General features: G+C 43.4%; 2 protein-coding genes across 3 annotated transcripts; one reads left to right on the forward strand and one right to left on the reverse strand.

Moving 5' to 3' along the window:
* Positions 1–5,540: 5,540 nt before the first annotated feature.
* Positions 5,541–11,630, forward strand: LOC123144822 (UDP-N-acetylglucosamine transporter UGNT1). Of its 2 annotated transcripts, XM_044564065.1 has the most exons (10): positions 5,548–6,069; positions 8,432–8,508; positions 8,971–9,129; positions 9,241–9,374; positions 9,801–9,931; positions 10,015–10,059; positions 10,144–10,241; positions 10,926–11,033; positions 11,114–11,170; positions 11,255–11,630. In XM_044564065.1, the coding sequence occupies exons 1-10, from the start codon at positions 5,931–5,933 to the stop codon at positions 11,327–11,329; spliced, it is 1,023 nt and encodes a 340-aa protein (XP_044420000.1). In that variant the 5' UTR covers positions 5,548–5,930; the 3' UTR covers positions 11,330–11,630. The 2 variants fall into 2 exon arrangements, with proteins under 2 accessions (XP_044419999.1, XP_044420000.1); XM_044564064.1 differs by having other exon boundaries at positions 5,541–6,069; positions 10,926–11,170.
* Positions 11,631–12,489: 859 nt separating this feature from the next.
* Positions 12,490–14,795, reverse strand: LOC123144823 (cell surface glycoprotein 1). The gene is made up of 2 exons (XM_044564066.1): positions 14,357–14,795; positions 12,490–12,971 (listed from the first exon to the last, which is right to left on the reverse strand). The coding sequence occupies exons 1-2, from the start codon at positions 14,564–14,566 to the stop codon at positions 12,756–12,758; spliced, it is 426 nt and encodes a 141-aa protein (XP_044420001.1). The 5' UTR covers positions 14,567–14,795; the 3' UTR covers positions 12,490–12,755.
* Positions 14,796–17,219: the final 2,424 nt, after the last annotated feature.

A 17,219-nucleotide genomic window follows, 5' to 3' on the forward strand; every position in this document is an offset into this window, starting at 1 on the left:
TCGTGAAGAGCTCGGGAATCTTTTTCGTTATCCCTTGCACATTATAGTTCACACGAAGTTCTAGTAGCTTGGTGATAGTGACTAGAGAACTCTGTCAATCACTATTTTATCTGGAAGATTAACTCCCACTTGATTCAAGTGATTGTAGTACCCAGAAATTCTGAGCACATGCTCACTGGTTGAGCTATTCTCCTCCATCTTGTAGGCAAAGTACTTGTCAGAGGTCTCATACCTCTCGACACGGGCATGAGTCTGAAATACCAATTTCAGCTCTTGGAACATCTCATATGCTCCGTGGCATTCAAAACGTTTTTGAAGTCCCGGTTCTAAGCCGTAAAGCATGCGCACTAAACTATCAAGTAGTCATCATATCGAGCTTGCAAAATGTTCATAACGTCTGTATCTGCTCTTGCAACAGGTTTGTCACCTAGCGGTGCATCAAGGAAATAATTCTTCTGTGCAGCAACGAGGATAATCCTCAGATCACGGACCCAATCCGCATCATTGCTACTATCATCTTTCAACTTTTCTCTTGGAACATATCAAAAAAAATATAGGAGCTATATCGTGAGCTATTGATCTACAACATAGATATGCAAATACTATCAGGACTAAGTTCATGATAAATTAAGTTCAATTAATAAAATTACTTAAGAACTCCCACTTAGATAGACATCCCTCAAGTCATGTAAATGATACGTGGTCCAAATCAACTAAACCATGTCCGACCATCACGTGAGATGGAGTAGTCATCAATGGTGAACATCTCTATGTTGATCATATCTACTATATGATTCACGTTCGACCTTTTGGTCTCCGGTGTTCCGAGGCCATGTATGTACATGACAGGCTCGTCAAGTTTAACCCGAGTATTCCGCATGTGCAAAAACTGTCTTGCACCCGTTGTATGTGAACGTAGAGTCTATCACACCCGATCATCACGTGGTGTCTCAACACGACGAACTGTCGCAACGGTGCATACTCGGGGAGAACACTTATACCTCGAAATTATAGTTAAGGGATCATATTATAATGCTACCGCCGTACTAAGCAAAATAAGATGCATAAAAGATAAACATCACATGCAATCAAAATATGTGACATGATATGGCCATCATCATCTTGTGCTTTTGATCTCCATCTCCAAAGCATCATCATGATCTCCGTCATCACTGGCTCAACACCTTGATCTCCATCGTAGCGTCGTGGTCATCTTGCCAACTATTGCTTCTACAACTATCGCTAACGCATAGTGATAAATTAAAGCAATTACATGGCGTTTGCATTTCATACAATAAGGCTCCTGCCGGTTGCCAGTAACTTCTACAAAACATGATCATCTCAGACAATAACGTATATCACATCATGTCTTGACCATATCACATCACAACATGCCCTGCAAAAACAAGTTAGACGTCCTCTACATTGTTGTTGCAAGTTTTACGTGGCTGCTACGGGCTTCTAGCAAGAACCGTTCTTACCTACGCATCAAAATCACAACAGTGATTTATCAAGTTTGTTGTTTTAACCTTCAACAAGGACCGGCCGCAGTCAAATTCGATTCAACTAAAGTTGGAGAAACAGACACCCGCCATCCACCTTTATGCAAAACTAGTTGCATGTCTGTCGGTGGAACCGGTCTCATGAACGTGGTCATGTAAGGTTGGTCCGGGCCGTTTCATCCAACAATACCGCCGAATCAAAATAAGACATTGGTGGTAAGCAGTATGACGATCACTGCCCACAACTCTTTGGGTTCTACTTGTGCATATCATCTACGCATAGACCTGGCTCGGATGCCACTGTTGGGAAACGTAGCGTGCAATTTCAAAAAAAATCCTACGCTCACGCAAGATCTATCTAGGAGATGCATAGCAACGAGAGGGGGAGAGTGTCTACGTACCCTCGTAGACCGAAAGCGGAAGCGCTTGACAACACGGTTGATGTAGTCGAACTTCTTCTCGTTCCGACCGATCAAGCACCTAACGTACGGCACCTCCGAGTTATGCACACGTTCAGCTCGATGACGTCCCTCGAACTCTTGATCCAGCAGAGTGTCGAGGAAGTAGATGACTTCCGTCAACACGACGGCGTGGTGACGGTGATGGTGAAGTGATCAGTGCAGGGCTTCGCCTAAGCACTGCGAGAATATGACCAAGGGTGTAATCTGTGGAGGGGGGCACCACACACGGCTAAAAGTTGTTCGTGTGTGTTCTAGGCGTCCCCTCCCCATGTATATATAGGTGGGAGGGGGAGGGGAACAGCCTTGGGGCGCCCCAAGTAGGAGGAATCCTACTTGGGGGCCTAGTCCAATTCGCCCCCCTACCATATTTTTCAGAGGGGGAAGGAAGGAGGAGGGAGGAGGGAAGGAAGGAGGAGGGAGGAGGGAAGGAAGGGGGAGGCCAAATCCCTCCCCTTCCTTCTCTCTTCCCCTCTTTCCTTCCACCTCTGGTTCGGCCCATATGGGGGGCGCAGCAGCCACTTTGTGGCTGCTGCGTTTCCCCTCTTGGCCCATTAGGCCCATATCTTTTACCGGGGGTGTCTGGAACCCCTTCTGGTGACCCGATATGTACCCGGTACCCTCCGGAACACTTCTGGTGTCCGAATACTATCGTCCTATATATCAATCTTTACCTCCCGACCATTTCGAGACTCCTCATCATGTCCATGATCTCATCCGGGACTCCGAACAACATTCGGTCACCAAATCACATAACTCATATAATACAAAATCGTCATCGAACGTTAAGCGTGCGGACCCTACGGGTTCGAGAACTATGTAGACATGACTGAGACACCTCTCTGGTCAATAACCAATAGCGGAACCTGGATGCTCATATTGGCTCCTACATATTCTACGAAGATCTTTATCGGTCGAACCGTTATGACAACATACATTATTCCCTTTGTCCATCGGTATGTTACTTGCCCGAGATTCGATCGTCGGTATCCACATACCTAGTTTAATCTCGTTACCGGCAAGTATCTTTACTCGTTCTGTAATACATCTTCCTGCAACCAACTCATTAGTCACTTTGGTTGCAAGGCTTCTTATGATGTGTATTACCGAGAGGGCCCAGAGATACCTCTCCGATACTCAGAGTGACAAATCCTAATCTCGATCTATGCCAACCCAACAAACACCTTCGGAGATACCTGTAGAGCATCTTTATAATCATCCAGTTATGTTGTGACGTTTGATAGCACACAAGGTATTCCTCCGGTGTCCGGGAGTTGCATAATCTCATAGTCAAAGGAATATGTATATGACATGAAGAAAGCAATAGCAATAAAACTGAACGATCAATATGCTTAGCTAACGGATGGGTCTTCTCCATCACATCATTCTCCTAATGATGTGATCCCGTTCATCAAATGACAACACATGTCTATGGTTAGGAAACTTAACCATCTTTGATAAACAAGCTAGTCTAGTAGAGGCTTACTAGGGACACGGTGTTTTGTGTATGTATCCACACATGTATCAAGTTTCCGGTTAATACAATTCTAGCATGAATAATAAACATTTATCATGATATAAGGAAATATAAAATAACAACTTTATTATTGCCTCTAGGGCATATTTCCTTCACCTTCATGTCAAGCAAAGAATTTCCATATGTGGTGGTGAAGCACCTGTTTATGCACCTGGGTCATCGTTCACAAACTAAGATGACTTAACCACCTTTCTTTGGGCATGTTTGGGCATGATCTGATGAAAGAAGAATTCATCTGGAGAATAGGGTATGAGGCAAATATTGAGGGGCAGTCTGGTAATTGGATTCCAAGATAGGGATCAAGGAGGCCGATGGGAGCAATGGAAAACCTGAATGTCAACACCATCAACGATTTGTGAGGACTAGGATATGCCAAAACCTCAATGGGTCTTCTACAATAGTGATGTCTTAGATATAAAGCAAGTGGTGTTTGGCGGCTCAAACAAAGAGGATTATGTGGTGTGAAATTACACAAAGAGTGGAACTTATACAGTTGGATTGGCCTATCATTTGAAAATGGAGCTGAACAGTCACAAGGCGGGAATACTAGAGATCTTATCTTATGTGGCTTCACATCGAGGATGGCTAGAGTTATGGGCCCTTGATATTCCAAACAAAGAAAGGATACGTGTTTGGCACATAGCGCAAAAAGACTTGGCTCTGGAAGCGGAATTGCACTGTCGTCACATCAAGCACAAAGTGTTTTGCGCTGTTTGTGGACGAGAAGAAGGGACTCACGGGCTAGTTGACCGGGTATCCTATACCAATCGAGAGATGGCGCCTTCCAATGGTGTGCTGGCTGAAGCCAAATGCAGACGAGCTGCTATAAAGCTAGATGGCTATGGTGGCGGTGGAGCGGCCGTGCGCGACCATTATGGCAAGTTCTTGGCTAGAACATGCCATCCCCCACCCCCACCCCATCTGCTACGGAAACCGAGCTAGCCGAGTTGCTTGCTTGCCGGCGAGTAGTACAACTCGCCATGGACGTGGTAGCTCATCGACTCTTGCTTGAGACACACAACCAAGACGTGGCCACAACCCTGATGTCACAAGAGCTGGACCGATCGAGGTATGGCCCTATCATAGAAGAGATCAAGGAACTGGTAATCTATCATGAGTGAGCATCAAATCAAATGGGTTAGACACTCTACCAATGGAGCAACACACATATTAGCCACGGAAGGTTGCCTTCATAAACTTTGTACCGCCATTGTTGCACATTCCTTCGGGGTGTATTGGTGATGTGATTTTCTCGAGTGTACCGAAAGAACTCTCGAACAACCACCACCACGACCACCACCAAAAGGTTTTTTTAAGTTAAAAAAGAATACCACAACCATTAGAAATTGCTTATTTTGAAAAATGCTTTAAGATAAAAGTGATTATCATCACTTATACATGCTTTTTTAGGGATCACTTATACTCCCTCCGTTCTGAATTACTCGTCACAAAAATGGATGTATCTAGATGTATTTTAGTTCTAGATACATCCATTTCTACGACGAGTAATTTAGAACGGAGGGAGTACATGCTTAAAACACGAGGATGTACGAGGACGTATATCGGGCCTATCCATGTAACACTTAAAATTTTCCGTAAGAAAAAAAAGGCAACACTTAAATGCTTAAATACACGCCAAAATTATACACCTTGCCGTTTAAGATTTTCCTTGGAATGCGTGAACAAGGAAAGAAGCAAATACACACCAAAATCAGAATCAGATCCTCAAGTTTTTAATTGACGCCAAACATAGAACTGCTACCCCGGTCGGGTTGTAGACGCAGCGCAGACCAGAGATTCGGTTCCTCGGACCAGGCCTACGCAGCGCACTACCAGGAGCAATTCTTCCATTTTAGTAACACAAATCTTTTGTTCCCCCACTTTTAACGCACACAGCCCATCCAATCGTGACACATAACGCCACCATATCCGGCTTGTGGAGATTTGTTTCTTTAATCGATGGACCGATCGCTGGGCGCGCTAGTGGCATGTGCCTGGTGACATCCCAGCACTTGAGATAAGCGTCCACCGAGCCATGTTGCCCTCCCATGTTGGAGCTGCGCTGTGCCGGGTGCGCTCGATCTCATCCCAGACGTGACCAACAACGACGCGCCACAAGGCAAAGCAGCGAGTAATCACCAGCGGGCATCCCGGCTTATAAAAGGGCGGCCGCCGCGCTGGCCAACGCCGCTGACAGGCAGTCGCAGGCGCGGCCGGTCGGGCAGAAGTTTCCCCTTTCCGTAGGCGCGGCCGAGTCGCCGAGGCCGAGGCCGAAAACTCCCCGTCCGATCGGGCCAAAAGCAGAGACGAGTCCTGCTCGCTCCCAAACGGCCGTTTTCCCCTTCCGCGCATCGCCACAAATATCCCTCCTCCTCCCGCTGCTGCCCCTCCTCCTCGGCGTGGTCGCTCGCGGGCGGAGATCCGGGAGGGGAGATGGCCAAGAACGCAGGAGGGGTGCTGCTGCCGGTGTCCGCCGAGCCGGGGAAGGGCGACGGCGAGGCCGCGCTCTTCAAGGGCTCCGCCATGACCCGCCGCGGCGCCGTCGCCGCGCTCTCCTACATGTCCTGCTCCGGTACGCGCCTCGATCCGCGCCCTCTCTTTCTCTGCGCGTCTGTGGTTTGGCGTAGAATTGGCGCCTTGTCTGTGTGTTTCCGTTCACAGCGGCGGACGGGCGGCTCGTTTTGCGTGGGTTCGGGAACAGGCAGCGCGCGGTCGGGCCTTGTGATTTGCTGCTAATAAATCGTCGCCAACTCGTTGCTTCGTTGGCCGTTATTCAGCTACTTGGGGTTGGAGTTAGTGCTGGCTGGTTGACTTGTGTCTAGCTAACTCAGCCCTGCGTTTGCATGAAACCATTTTAGTACTGCTGCTTCGGTTGCCACAGGGATACGGGCAAACTACATACTTCTCAGTAGGTATTCACCAGTAAGAGCTACTTAGACTTGGAGATGGTCTAGCATTAGTAAAAAAACTGGTTGCTTCTACTATGTATTTGTATTTGAGTGCTACAAGGACTAACTGTCTCAAACACTGCTGCACAATTATGCTGTAAGATGATCGCAGCGCTCTGTTACATGTCCTGCTCCGGTACGTGCCTCGATCTGCGCCTCTCTTTCTCTACACGGTTGTGCTGTGGTGCAGAATTGGCGCGTTATCTGTGTGAGTTTGGGAACGGGTAGCGTGCGGTCGGGCCTGGTGATTGTTGCTAATCGTCGCTAAATTGTTGCTTCCATTGGCCGTTACATCCATTATTCAGCTACTTGGGGGTTGGAGTTAGTGCTGGTTGGTTGACTTGTGCCTAGCACGAAACCATTTTGGTACCGCTAGTTCGGTTGCCACAGGTTATACGCAAAGTACATACCGCTCAGTGGGTGTCACCGTAGGTATTCGTCACTAAGAGCTACTTAGACTTAGTAAAAACTGGTTATTACTACTACATATGTATATTTGAGTCTAGAAGGGCTATCTATCTCTCAGAAACACAATTCGGTAAAGACAATCATTTGGCTTGTCGAGTTTCGCAGCTAGAGGCGCTCCATCGCCTTTAGGGGTAGGCACTAGCGTGGAGTATCTCTTTGATAGATATCTAGTGTTGTATGCCTTATGGTGTAATTGGCTTGTTTGCCACTTCTATGAAATTGATATGCCATTCCATGGCGTATTCTTGAAAAAGACACATTTGGCTTGTAGTAAAGGTCACAGCGCTGGATATGTCAAATATAATCATGATCAACTTGGTGGTGTAATTTATACAACTAACTGTGCTGGCTCTTGTGGATCCGACAAAAGTATGCTGCTTGTTTTCTTGTCATGGCTTTGCGAATCTCTTAGGAGGCGGTGGCGCTGCTGCTCTCTTCAAGGGTCCACTATGATGACATGCCGCAGCACCTCCATTGCGCTCTCCTACATGGTCATCATTGATACGGCAACCCACTTCTTTTGTCTTGTTTGGTTTTAGATGCAGTTCTATGTGGCATGAATTGCATGCTTTGATCATCATGGGTTGGCTCATTCAGTGCACTGTATGAATTTGGAGATAGAATGTTGGTACGGTCTTGTGATGTAGCACTAGTTGCGGTTTGTTTCTGTTAGGCATTACTTCTGTTATTACTGAGGTGCTTGGGGTTGGGATGGGAGCTGGTCTGTTGACTTCTATCTAACTGCTCAGCTGAGCTTCAAGTAGGAATCATTTCGATAGTACCTACCAGGGATACAGGATTTCTGTTGTATCAAGGAAGAATTTTACCCTGCTTGAATGGAGACTTCCATGAGAACTAGTAAATCCGTACAATGCACGTTCATATTTTGTAGAATGTTAATTGCACCGCTGATGTTAGGCAAGGTATTAATTGCATGATAATTATGTGATTATCGCTGATACTGATATTCTGTATAATATTTATTGCACGCTAAACATGTTGAGCGCTCGCCATTGAAGCAATCTAGGTCGTTGGATTGACATGAATTGATGGCCGAGATTAGTTGGATCTGCCCTTTGGGTCTTTTTATATTTGTATATGTATATATATGTATAGATGTATAAATACAAATATAGATGATTTTTTTAATACAACACACATACATCTTCTAACCTTGTATGTCTGAAATCTGTCCAAATTGCTGTAGTGGCATGGTAAGAGAGAGCAAATTCTGGTGGGCCGACTGACCAAAAAAAAACAGACAAGGAGAAAATAGAACTTTGAAAATCCCTTGCCATTTAGATAGAATAATAAAGTGGAGTAGAATCATTGCCAAATTACAATTGCAAATGAAAAATTCTTGATTTTTTTCTTAAATTGTTCCTATTTATCTTTTATCTTCTAAGAAGCATTACAAACTGGTTTCCGCACAGAAACTTCCTGATGACATTTCCGTTTTCTATTCTTTATGTTGTGGAAGTCTTGAATTCCCTTGCTAATACTTTTTACAATGTGCAGTTTTGCTGGTGATGTTTAACAAGGCGGCTCTATCTTCATATAAATTCCCTTGCGCGAATGTCATTACACTCCTTCAGGTGCTTCATTCTGTGTGGACATATTCTGGACAGTCTGTATTGTTAAATACCCTCTTCGCATTGTAGTTCATATGCTTATTTTTCTGAATAACTGTAAATTCACCCGACAGAGTATATAAATGTTTTGTGCCCACGTTCTGTCCTATCAGCAGTAAAAAAAAAAACTGTGCTAGACAATCTGTGACTTGTTTGTGGTCTTTGACAGTAATGATAGATTTCCAAAAGCCACATACTCTACTTCTAATTCATCTAGTTGATTGAAGAATGTTCACTTTCTTATTGGAGCTGTAGACAATGGGCCTGCTATGAATTGCAGCTTACAGTGATATAGTTGTTGGTGTTTTGCGCCTTACGTAATATGTACTAACTTTCTTTAGCTGTACAGTTCTGTTGGCTGAACTTGTTACTGTATGATATGTTTGGTCCTGTCTTTCCTTTCTGACACCTAATTAACATGTGCAGATGGTGTGCTCAACGTGCCTTCTCTATGTTCTGAGACGGTTAAAGATCATTTCTTTCACAAATAGTGAACCGTCAGTACCCTCTGATTCACTATTCTTTGTGCCGTTCAGAATACTGCTGCGCACTTCACCGCTTTCGCTGTCTTATTTGCTCTATATGGTATGCTTATTACCTCGCACACAATTAAGTCATGAGCTGCAAATATGGAAATTGTTGCTGTTTACTTTGAATTCTGAATGGTGCTTACTTTCCATGATGGTTTGCTAAAAGCTAGCTTCAATGGAATCTGTGCGTGGAGTAAATGTTCCTATGTATACAACTCTAAGGCGCACAACAGTAGCATTTACAATGACAATGGAGTATTTCTTGGCAAAGCAGAAACACACCCCACCTATAATTGGCAGGTAAATGTCCAGGCATGTTACTTTACTTTGCATTTGTACTGTCTCAACATTGTTATTCCATAGCCAAGAAACTCAAAATTGAAGTACATGTACTAGCTAGCTAATATGAGCCTCTATTTGTGCAACAAACTCCTGCCCTAGCCACGGTCAAACATATATATTAACTCATTAATTCTATTTTATTTTGACTGCCTGTCATATCTTTAGTTCATCAGTAGTGATCGAATCTGCTTGTTGCTCTTGTCGTTATCAAGCCTTGTAATTTGGTATCAGAATTCACATTCATTTAGTCAACTTAGTGGACAGTATGGTTGTAGCTTGCAACATGGTGATCCTTGTGTTTCATTATACTGCATTTTTCAGAACATAGTTGCTTTCTCAATCTGCCATACTCCTCTTTCTGGTTGCTAACCAACTGTTTATCAGTGTGGCTTTGATTGTATTCGGAGCATTTATTGCTGGGGCTCGAGATTTATCATTTGATGCTCGTGGGTATGCCATTGTCTTCGTCGCCAATATAACTACAGCTGTTTATCTTGCAACTATAAATCGTATTGGTAAGCACCTTCCTTTTTGCCACTTATTATATGCCAATCCAACTTGCATAAATTTCTAATCAACACTTGTTTTGTTCTTTTAGGCAAATCTAGCGGGCTGAATAGCTTTGGCCTGATGTGGTGCAATGGTAGTATCTCAAGACCTGTACCACTAAGATTCAACTTCATACTTCACACGTCATAAATATATATTCTGCTTATCTGGATTTCAGGACTTGTTTGTGGACCTGCAGTACTGTTGTTGACATATATTCAGGGCGACCTCAAGAAAACTATTGAATTTCCTTACCTTTATTCCCCTGGCTTTCAGGTATATGCAACTTAAATTTTGAAATTAATGCTAATTTGATTATCTGAGGCATCTAAAGACTACAGTACTTGGGGATGCACATCAAAAAAATTTACTAACGAAAACAAATCTTGTTGCTTGTTTATTGACTTCACTGGAGATGCTTGAATCACTGTCTATTTGTTCGCAACTAACCAGTTGGTGTTGAGGGTCGAGCTTTGACTGACACACTAGCTCGTGAGGCATTGTGTTGTTCGTTCCCACCATTCCTGTGATCTTACCCAATAACGTACTGAGTTACTGACCCAATCCTAGAAAATAGTTCGGATCGCACACATATTGTTTCACTCGAGCCAGTGAAACCCTTGCACTACTATATTCACATATTACCACGTTCTAATCCTCTATTCTTGATTTCTGATTGATTGTCATAGGTTCTTAAATCTTCTTGGTTGCTGATTAATCTTACTCCTGACTTATCTCTATAGTATGCTTAGTTCATTGCAGTTAATGTTTTGTGGATGCTTCTAATTACTCTTGAAAGCAAGGGGAAATAAGCATATTTATATCACAGTTGACATCAAGGTCTTGAGATTGCTTTATGTGTTTATATTGTATGTTAATTTTTTAAGCCTCCTAATTTATTTTTCCTGGGATAGCTAGGGACCATAGGTATCAATCATTTTGACGTAATTCCATTTGTAGGTGGTGCTGCTATTTTCATGTACACTAGCATTTCTATTGAACTACACCATCTTCTGGAATACAATCCTGAATTCTGCACTTACACAGTCAATGTGTGGCAATTTGAAGGTATGGTCTCCATCCAATTCCTCCACGCGACTCAACATGCGTAGTATTTTGAAATCTTTCATGATATGCTATTTCTGCAGGATTTCTTCACTGTTGGACTTGGCTGGGTACTCTTCGGTGGGCTTCCTTTTGATCTGGTGAGTTTAAGCTTGTTGCTCGGCCACAAGTAGCTCTTCAATTTCCTTTCCTGAATACTGACTTAATTTTCTTTCTCATGGCAGCTTAATGTCATCGGCCAAGGGCTTGGCTTCGTTGGCTCAGGCATGTATGCCTACTGCAAGATCAAAGGAAAATAGATATTGATCTTTAAGGGACCAAATGAAAGTAGATATTGATATGGGCAGTATGGCTTAACCAAAGTAGCGTTCATCATGCTGTTTGCTCCTGCATATGGGAGAGAAAATTTTGTAGGTTTTCCTGGGTGTACATTTATAAACTCCAATTCTCCTGGGTAGAACATGAATGAACTGCCATTGTTTGGCCATGGAAATATAGAATACAACAAGATTTCAGCATCTCTGTACCATCGTTTGGTCTGTTCACATCGCCGTATTTGTCTGAAATAGAGTACAACATGTATTTGTCTGAAATAGAGTACAACAAGATTTCAGCCCCCCATTCATCCAAAATATAGGGTCCACAGCCACTATAATCAAGTAATAGCTGTGTCAATTTTTTTCTAATTTTTTTTGTGACTTCTAGAATTTATTTTTGATTTTTAAAAAAATATATTGTCTCACTAGAAACCAGGCTCCAAAATGCAACAGAAAATTTCCAATATATCACCTAGCAAGAGGCTATTGTCTCAGCGCTGGTGCAAAATATTACCCTCTTTGGCCCTGTTTGGATTGGATATATTTTTTCGCGTGCTGCCCGGTATTTAGTTCAAACTTGAGTTAAATACTCCCTCCGTCCGAAAATACTTATCATTAAAATAGATGTATCTAGATGTATTTTAGTTGTAGATACATCCATTTTCATTCATTTTGATGACAAGTATTTGCGGACGGAGGGAGTACTGAGGAGCACACTAATTTTACACTCAATCAAAACAGGGCCTTAGTTTCAAATTATATGACATTCTAGTTTTGTCCTAAATCAAACATTCTTAAGCTGGACCGAGTCTATAAAAATATCATTGCTGTACATATAAGCATATGTGTTGTAGATTTGGTCAAATAATATAGAGAGTTTGAAAATGAGATGTGTTCATACTTGATGAAATGAGCATCATCCAATTTGCGATTTAAGAACACAAACAGAGAGATACTGACCTTTCTCACATCTGTAACTAAATTTGACTTACGGAAAAGCTAGAACTTCAAATAATTTGAAATGGAGTATATCAAAATGCACGAGTTTAACCAATGTGTCATTCTAACTGATGCCAAGTTATTGCCAATATTACAACTACCTAATTGCTTATAATGCACTTTCAGCACATTGGAGTATCAGATCAGTGAACATAACTACTGAACATTCAACAGCTTATTGTGTCGTATAGGCAAATACCTTTCAGAAGAATACATATAAATTCATATTGAAACTAGTGGAACAAAATTTGTATAGCTTCAGAAAAGCTCAAAGGTCCTTGCTGAGCAAACTTATGTCTAGAGCCTATATAAGCCGACACAAACTAACATTTCTGAATAGCTCAAACCCCACATATTCTCTGGAAGATACGACACGGCTTCTATCTACCACAGGCCACCTCATCCAAAATTACTCAGTTGGCTTGTCTGGGTCATCTTCCTCAGGATCCTCTTTGTCAGGATCATCCTCCTGTGGTTCTTCTTGAGGTTGTGCTTCTTCCTCTTCTTCTTCCTCATCATCATCCAGAGGATCATCAGCTGGTAATGGATGGGGCAATGGTGTTTTCATAGGGCTGAACTTTGGGAAGATGTCAGGTCTCCTCCCAGGCTTAGGTTTCTCCCATTCCTACAAATGTGTGATAAGACAGTGACCATCAACTTCAGTGCCAACACAAAAGAAGAACATCTGATGGAACATCTTTAAATAATTAACTACACCCTCTGTAAAGAAATATAAGAGCGTTTAGATAACTAGTGATCTAAACGCTCTTATATTTCTTTACGGGGGGAGTACTCTTTTTTAGACATTGTCCTACAGAAATCTTGCTACAGCTTAGACAAATCACACATGAAAATTGACAGTTATCAATCTTGATATAATATGCCATAATCTGAAACACTGCAAATAAATAAATGGCAGGTTATAACCATGATAAATGTCACCGCGCAGCTCAGCAAGTCCGCAGAACAATAAAATGAAGGTTTGTCTCAAAATATGCAGGAGTCACATTCAACAGTCACGGAATGGAACACAATTGCAAGCAAAAACAGAAAGGTAACATGAACACAATTTGAATTTCACCTTAGGAAAACTTATAAGTGTCCCCTATCAATTTACCATGAACATGTTCTTCCACTATTTTTATCCTAAATGATTAGGGCATCTACAGCACCCTAGTATCACACAAAATTTATTTGTGCTTGAAACAAGCAAATATAGAACAAGTCTTAGATCAGTAGGCCATATATTTCAAAACTTGTTTGTAAGAAATTAGATTGCTAGCATCATGACAACGAGACACCAGCTGGAAAATGGAAAGTTCCTGCAGAAAGCGATCTAATAAACCGTCTGATCCCTAAATATCTACTGTTTGATTGTTTTAAATACAAACACGACTCAAGACAAGCATTCAGTGGATGCGCATATTTATTTTGGGACGATTTTGACATTTGAACCTCGGTCTGCACAACTCTAACCTAGGGGGAAACCTTCAAAGTGTCTTACCATACACACTATACATATTGTTTCAGTGCAAGAGCACCATCTACAAAACAATCTACAACGTCCTAACCTCACATCATTGTTTGAACTCGTGCAACTCAGGTCCGCTCCTAAAATGCAACAATGGTGAAACCGTGATGTCACCATAACGCAGCTCCGGTACAGTTAAGTATATATTTCCTCAAATGAATATCTTTAAATAGAACCCCAAGCTAACACTTCTAAAATACGCAAGAACAATGAGACTAGGATGCCACTATACTAAGAGCATCTGTAATATCCACAAGCACAAACAAACGTGCACCTTTAGTTGCCTTGTCCAATCAAAAGAACTCAGGTCCACTCTAAGCTAACATTCCTACTGATTTCATCCACTCTTAGTACCTAAAACGTCATAATCCGGGTGTAGTAAACTAAAATGACAAAAAAAATTCTGAACCGGAAAATTCGGTTCACCATGAGAGGAATAGCAAAATGACTACGGGCGGGAAAGGGCGGAGAAGGATTACGATGGGGAAATCGAGGGGCGAGCGCCGCGTAATCTTCTCCTCGTCGGGGGCTACGCACACCACGAGCGAACCCCACCTGCGCCGCATCCTCGCAGGGACCGCCGCCCGCGCGACGAAGACGCCTCTGGATTCGGAGGCGGAGACGCCGAGAGCGCCCGGCGCCGCCACCGGCGCGGCGGCCGGCGCCAAGAGGCACCACGCGGACGCCATGGGGAGAGGTCAAGAGAGCTTAAGGGTAAGGTGCTTCCGGCTTAGGGCTCTCCTGGGTGGAGGCCGGAGAGGTAGAGAAGTCGGGATGGAATTTGGGTTTCCCCTTCGCGTGGTTTGGTCGAGTTGCGGCGCCTACTACTCTACTACGCTGCTACCGGCGGCTGTCTCGCCTTCGAGTGATAAGAGTCGGTCCGGTCCCGTGTGCAGCTGAGCTGGTGGACGAATGTGTGAACTGTGAGCATGGCCAAAAACAAAACAAAACTAGACCGCCCTGTGTTTACCATGTTCAATATATATTATCCCTTTTTCGAATATTAAATTGAAAAGATACACATGCAAAATCTGTTCCACTATATGTAGACCAGTATATTGTCATCTCCTGAAAAAATCATCGATAAGGACATGTAGAAACTCTAAAAACCACGAAATCCAGTCGAATCTAAACGAATGCACCGGAAACCTAAACCCATAAAATCCCGGAAGGCCTGTCAGAGACACGGCTCCACACGCGCTCCACTAGAGCAAAGCACCCCAACGAAACAAGAAATGGTGTTAGAACTAATATAAGGTGCATATCGATCTACCGAGTATCAAGCAATCACACACGACACCATGGTTTGTTAATGAGGTTCATCGAACATCGGCTACATCCCTAGGGCCTGACTATGGGCACTTCTCCCCGTTGATACCGCTGCAATACTGCACACCGGCCACCCGAACGCTGGCACGTGTCGTCAGCCCCCCCCCCCCCCCCCGAGTGTATGTGCTATCATGTTAACATAGGTTACATCGTGTGTCTACCCCATGTTATATATGAGGCCTAGGATATGAGTGTCCTAATTAGGACACAACTCCTTGCCATGTTTACACACAGTACGACTCCAAGTCCAACCGTAACCTACCTTATACACAATGCTCGACATAACTCTAGTAAGCTTCACATAGGCGAATATTTTCCACCACCTTAAATTCGTCCACACATCAAACTTCTATGTACATTGGACTTGAGTTACACCATGAGTATGGCTGCTATTCTCAGACTTCATGTGACTCCACCAGCAACTTCTAGTCCCTTTTTTTCTTGATCACAGTCAACACTCAAGCAAAATTAAGTACCCCTTTACTCTAGGGCGCTCGCAACTTTCGGATTATTCGTTCAACGTCATCACACACTGATCACTGACTTGCGTGATAGTGAATAACTCACATATTAGATGCCACATATAAGAGTTACATGAACTCAACATCCTTGCTCCTTCTTGACTGCTTGTCTTAAATTTGAAGGAATTTCATCGTTGCTAGTCATCTTGAGTCAAATGCACGGTTGATACCAAAGCCCTGGTTTGTCTCCCTGTCCTGTGCTAACCACACACCTCGTCACTATCACTGCGTCGAGCCTATGCTATCTCGGTCGAGTCTCCTGGGTAGCTGACCTGCACCGCCTCAACTCCTACTTTAGAGTACCACCGATCATCAGCAACCGATGACGAGGTATACATATCCCTTGACCACTAAGCTCCAACCCGAACAACGTGTCTCTCGCTTTTTCAGTTGAATAGGTGATACTTCAACATGTCTACTTTTCCAAACACTTTTGCTCGTGTTTGGCCTCTAATTTGCATGATTTGGATGAAACTGATCCGAACTGACGTTGTTTTCAGCAGAACTGCCATGGTGTTGTTTTTGTGCAAAAATAAAAGTTTATCGGAATTGGACGGGGATTTTTGAAGAATTATTTTGGAATATATAAAAATACTGGAACGAAGAAGTACCACAGAAGAGCCACATGGGGCCCACAAGGGCAGGGGCGTGACCACCAACCTGGCCGAGCCACCCAGGCTTGTGGGGCCCCTAGACCTCGTTTGGACATAATTCTAGTGCTATAAAAATTCACATCCTCCCGGAAGAAAAATCAAGAGAAGAGTTTCGGGACTTTCCTCCGCCGTCTCGAGGCGGGACTGAGGTAGGAGCACTTTTGCTCTCCGGTGGAGCAATTCAACCGGGGATACTTCCCTCTAAGAGCGGGAAATCGAAGCCTTCATCATAACCAACGCTCCTCTCATCGTGGGAATCATCATCTTCATCAACACCATCTCATCTCCAAACCCTACTTCATCTCCTGTGTTCAATCTTTGTAGCAAACCTCAGATTACCACCTGGAGGTGCTAATAGTGTTGATTACATCTTGTATTGATGCTTGTTGGTTTAACTGGTGGAAGATTATTATGTTCACACTGTCAATCATATATCTATACCCACTGATCATGATTAATGAGATGAGTTGCGAGTAGTTCTATTTGTTCTTGAGGACATGGGAGAAGTCTTGTTATTAGTAATCATGTGAAGTTGACCACCGTTCAATGTTTTGATATTAGGTTGTGTTGTTCTTCCTCTAGTAGTGTTATGTGAATGTCAACTACATGACACTTCACCATCTTTGGGCCTAGGGGAAGGCATCATGGAATTAGTTTGTAGATGATAGGTTGCGAGAGTCACAAGTGCAGGCAGGTCCTATACAAACGGTTTTTACACCCCCCTTACACGACACAGTTTAAAACCATCGCCTTGCCTGCGTGGGCGATAGGGGGGTCCATCCCACACGATTCAGATAAATCGCCGGCGATAGCTCCTCTGGTCACATACGCGGGCAAAA

Source organism: Triticum aestivum, chromosome 6D, assembly GCF_018294505.1.
Source record: "Triticum aestivum cultivar Chinese Spring chromosome 6D, IWGSC CS RefSeq v2.1, whole genome shotgun sequence".
Lineage (NCBI taxonomy): Eukaryota > Viridiplantae > Streptophyta > Magnoliopsida > Poales > Poaceae > Triticum > Triticum aestivum.

What these genes read in the sequence shown, in the direction of transcription:
- LOC123144822 (XM_044564064.1), top strand. Translation starts at nt 5,931, where the DNA reads ATGGCCAAGAACGCAGGAGGGGTGCTGCTGCCGGTGTCCGCCGAGCCG. An exon ending in TGGCCTGATGTGGTGCAATG is followed by an intron (nt 10,060 to 10,143) that starts GTAGTATCTCAA and finishes TCTGGATTTCAG; the next exon opens with GACTTGTTTGTGGACCTGCA. An exon ending in GTGGGCTTCCTTTTGATCTG is followed by an intron (nt 11,171 to 11,254) that starts GTGAGTTTAAGC and finishes TTCTCATGGCAG; the next exon opens with CTTAATGTCATCGGCCAAGG.
- LOC123144823 (XM_044564066.1), bottom strand. Translation starts at nt 14,566, where the DNA reads ATGGCGTCCGCGTGGTGCCTCTTGGCGCCGGCCGCCGCGCCGGTGGCG. An exon ending in CGCCCCTCGATTTCCCCATC is followed by an intron (nt 12,972 to 14,356) that starts GTAATCCTTCTC and finishes ACACATTTGTAG; the next exon opens with GAATGGGAGAAACCTAAGCC.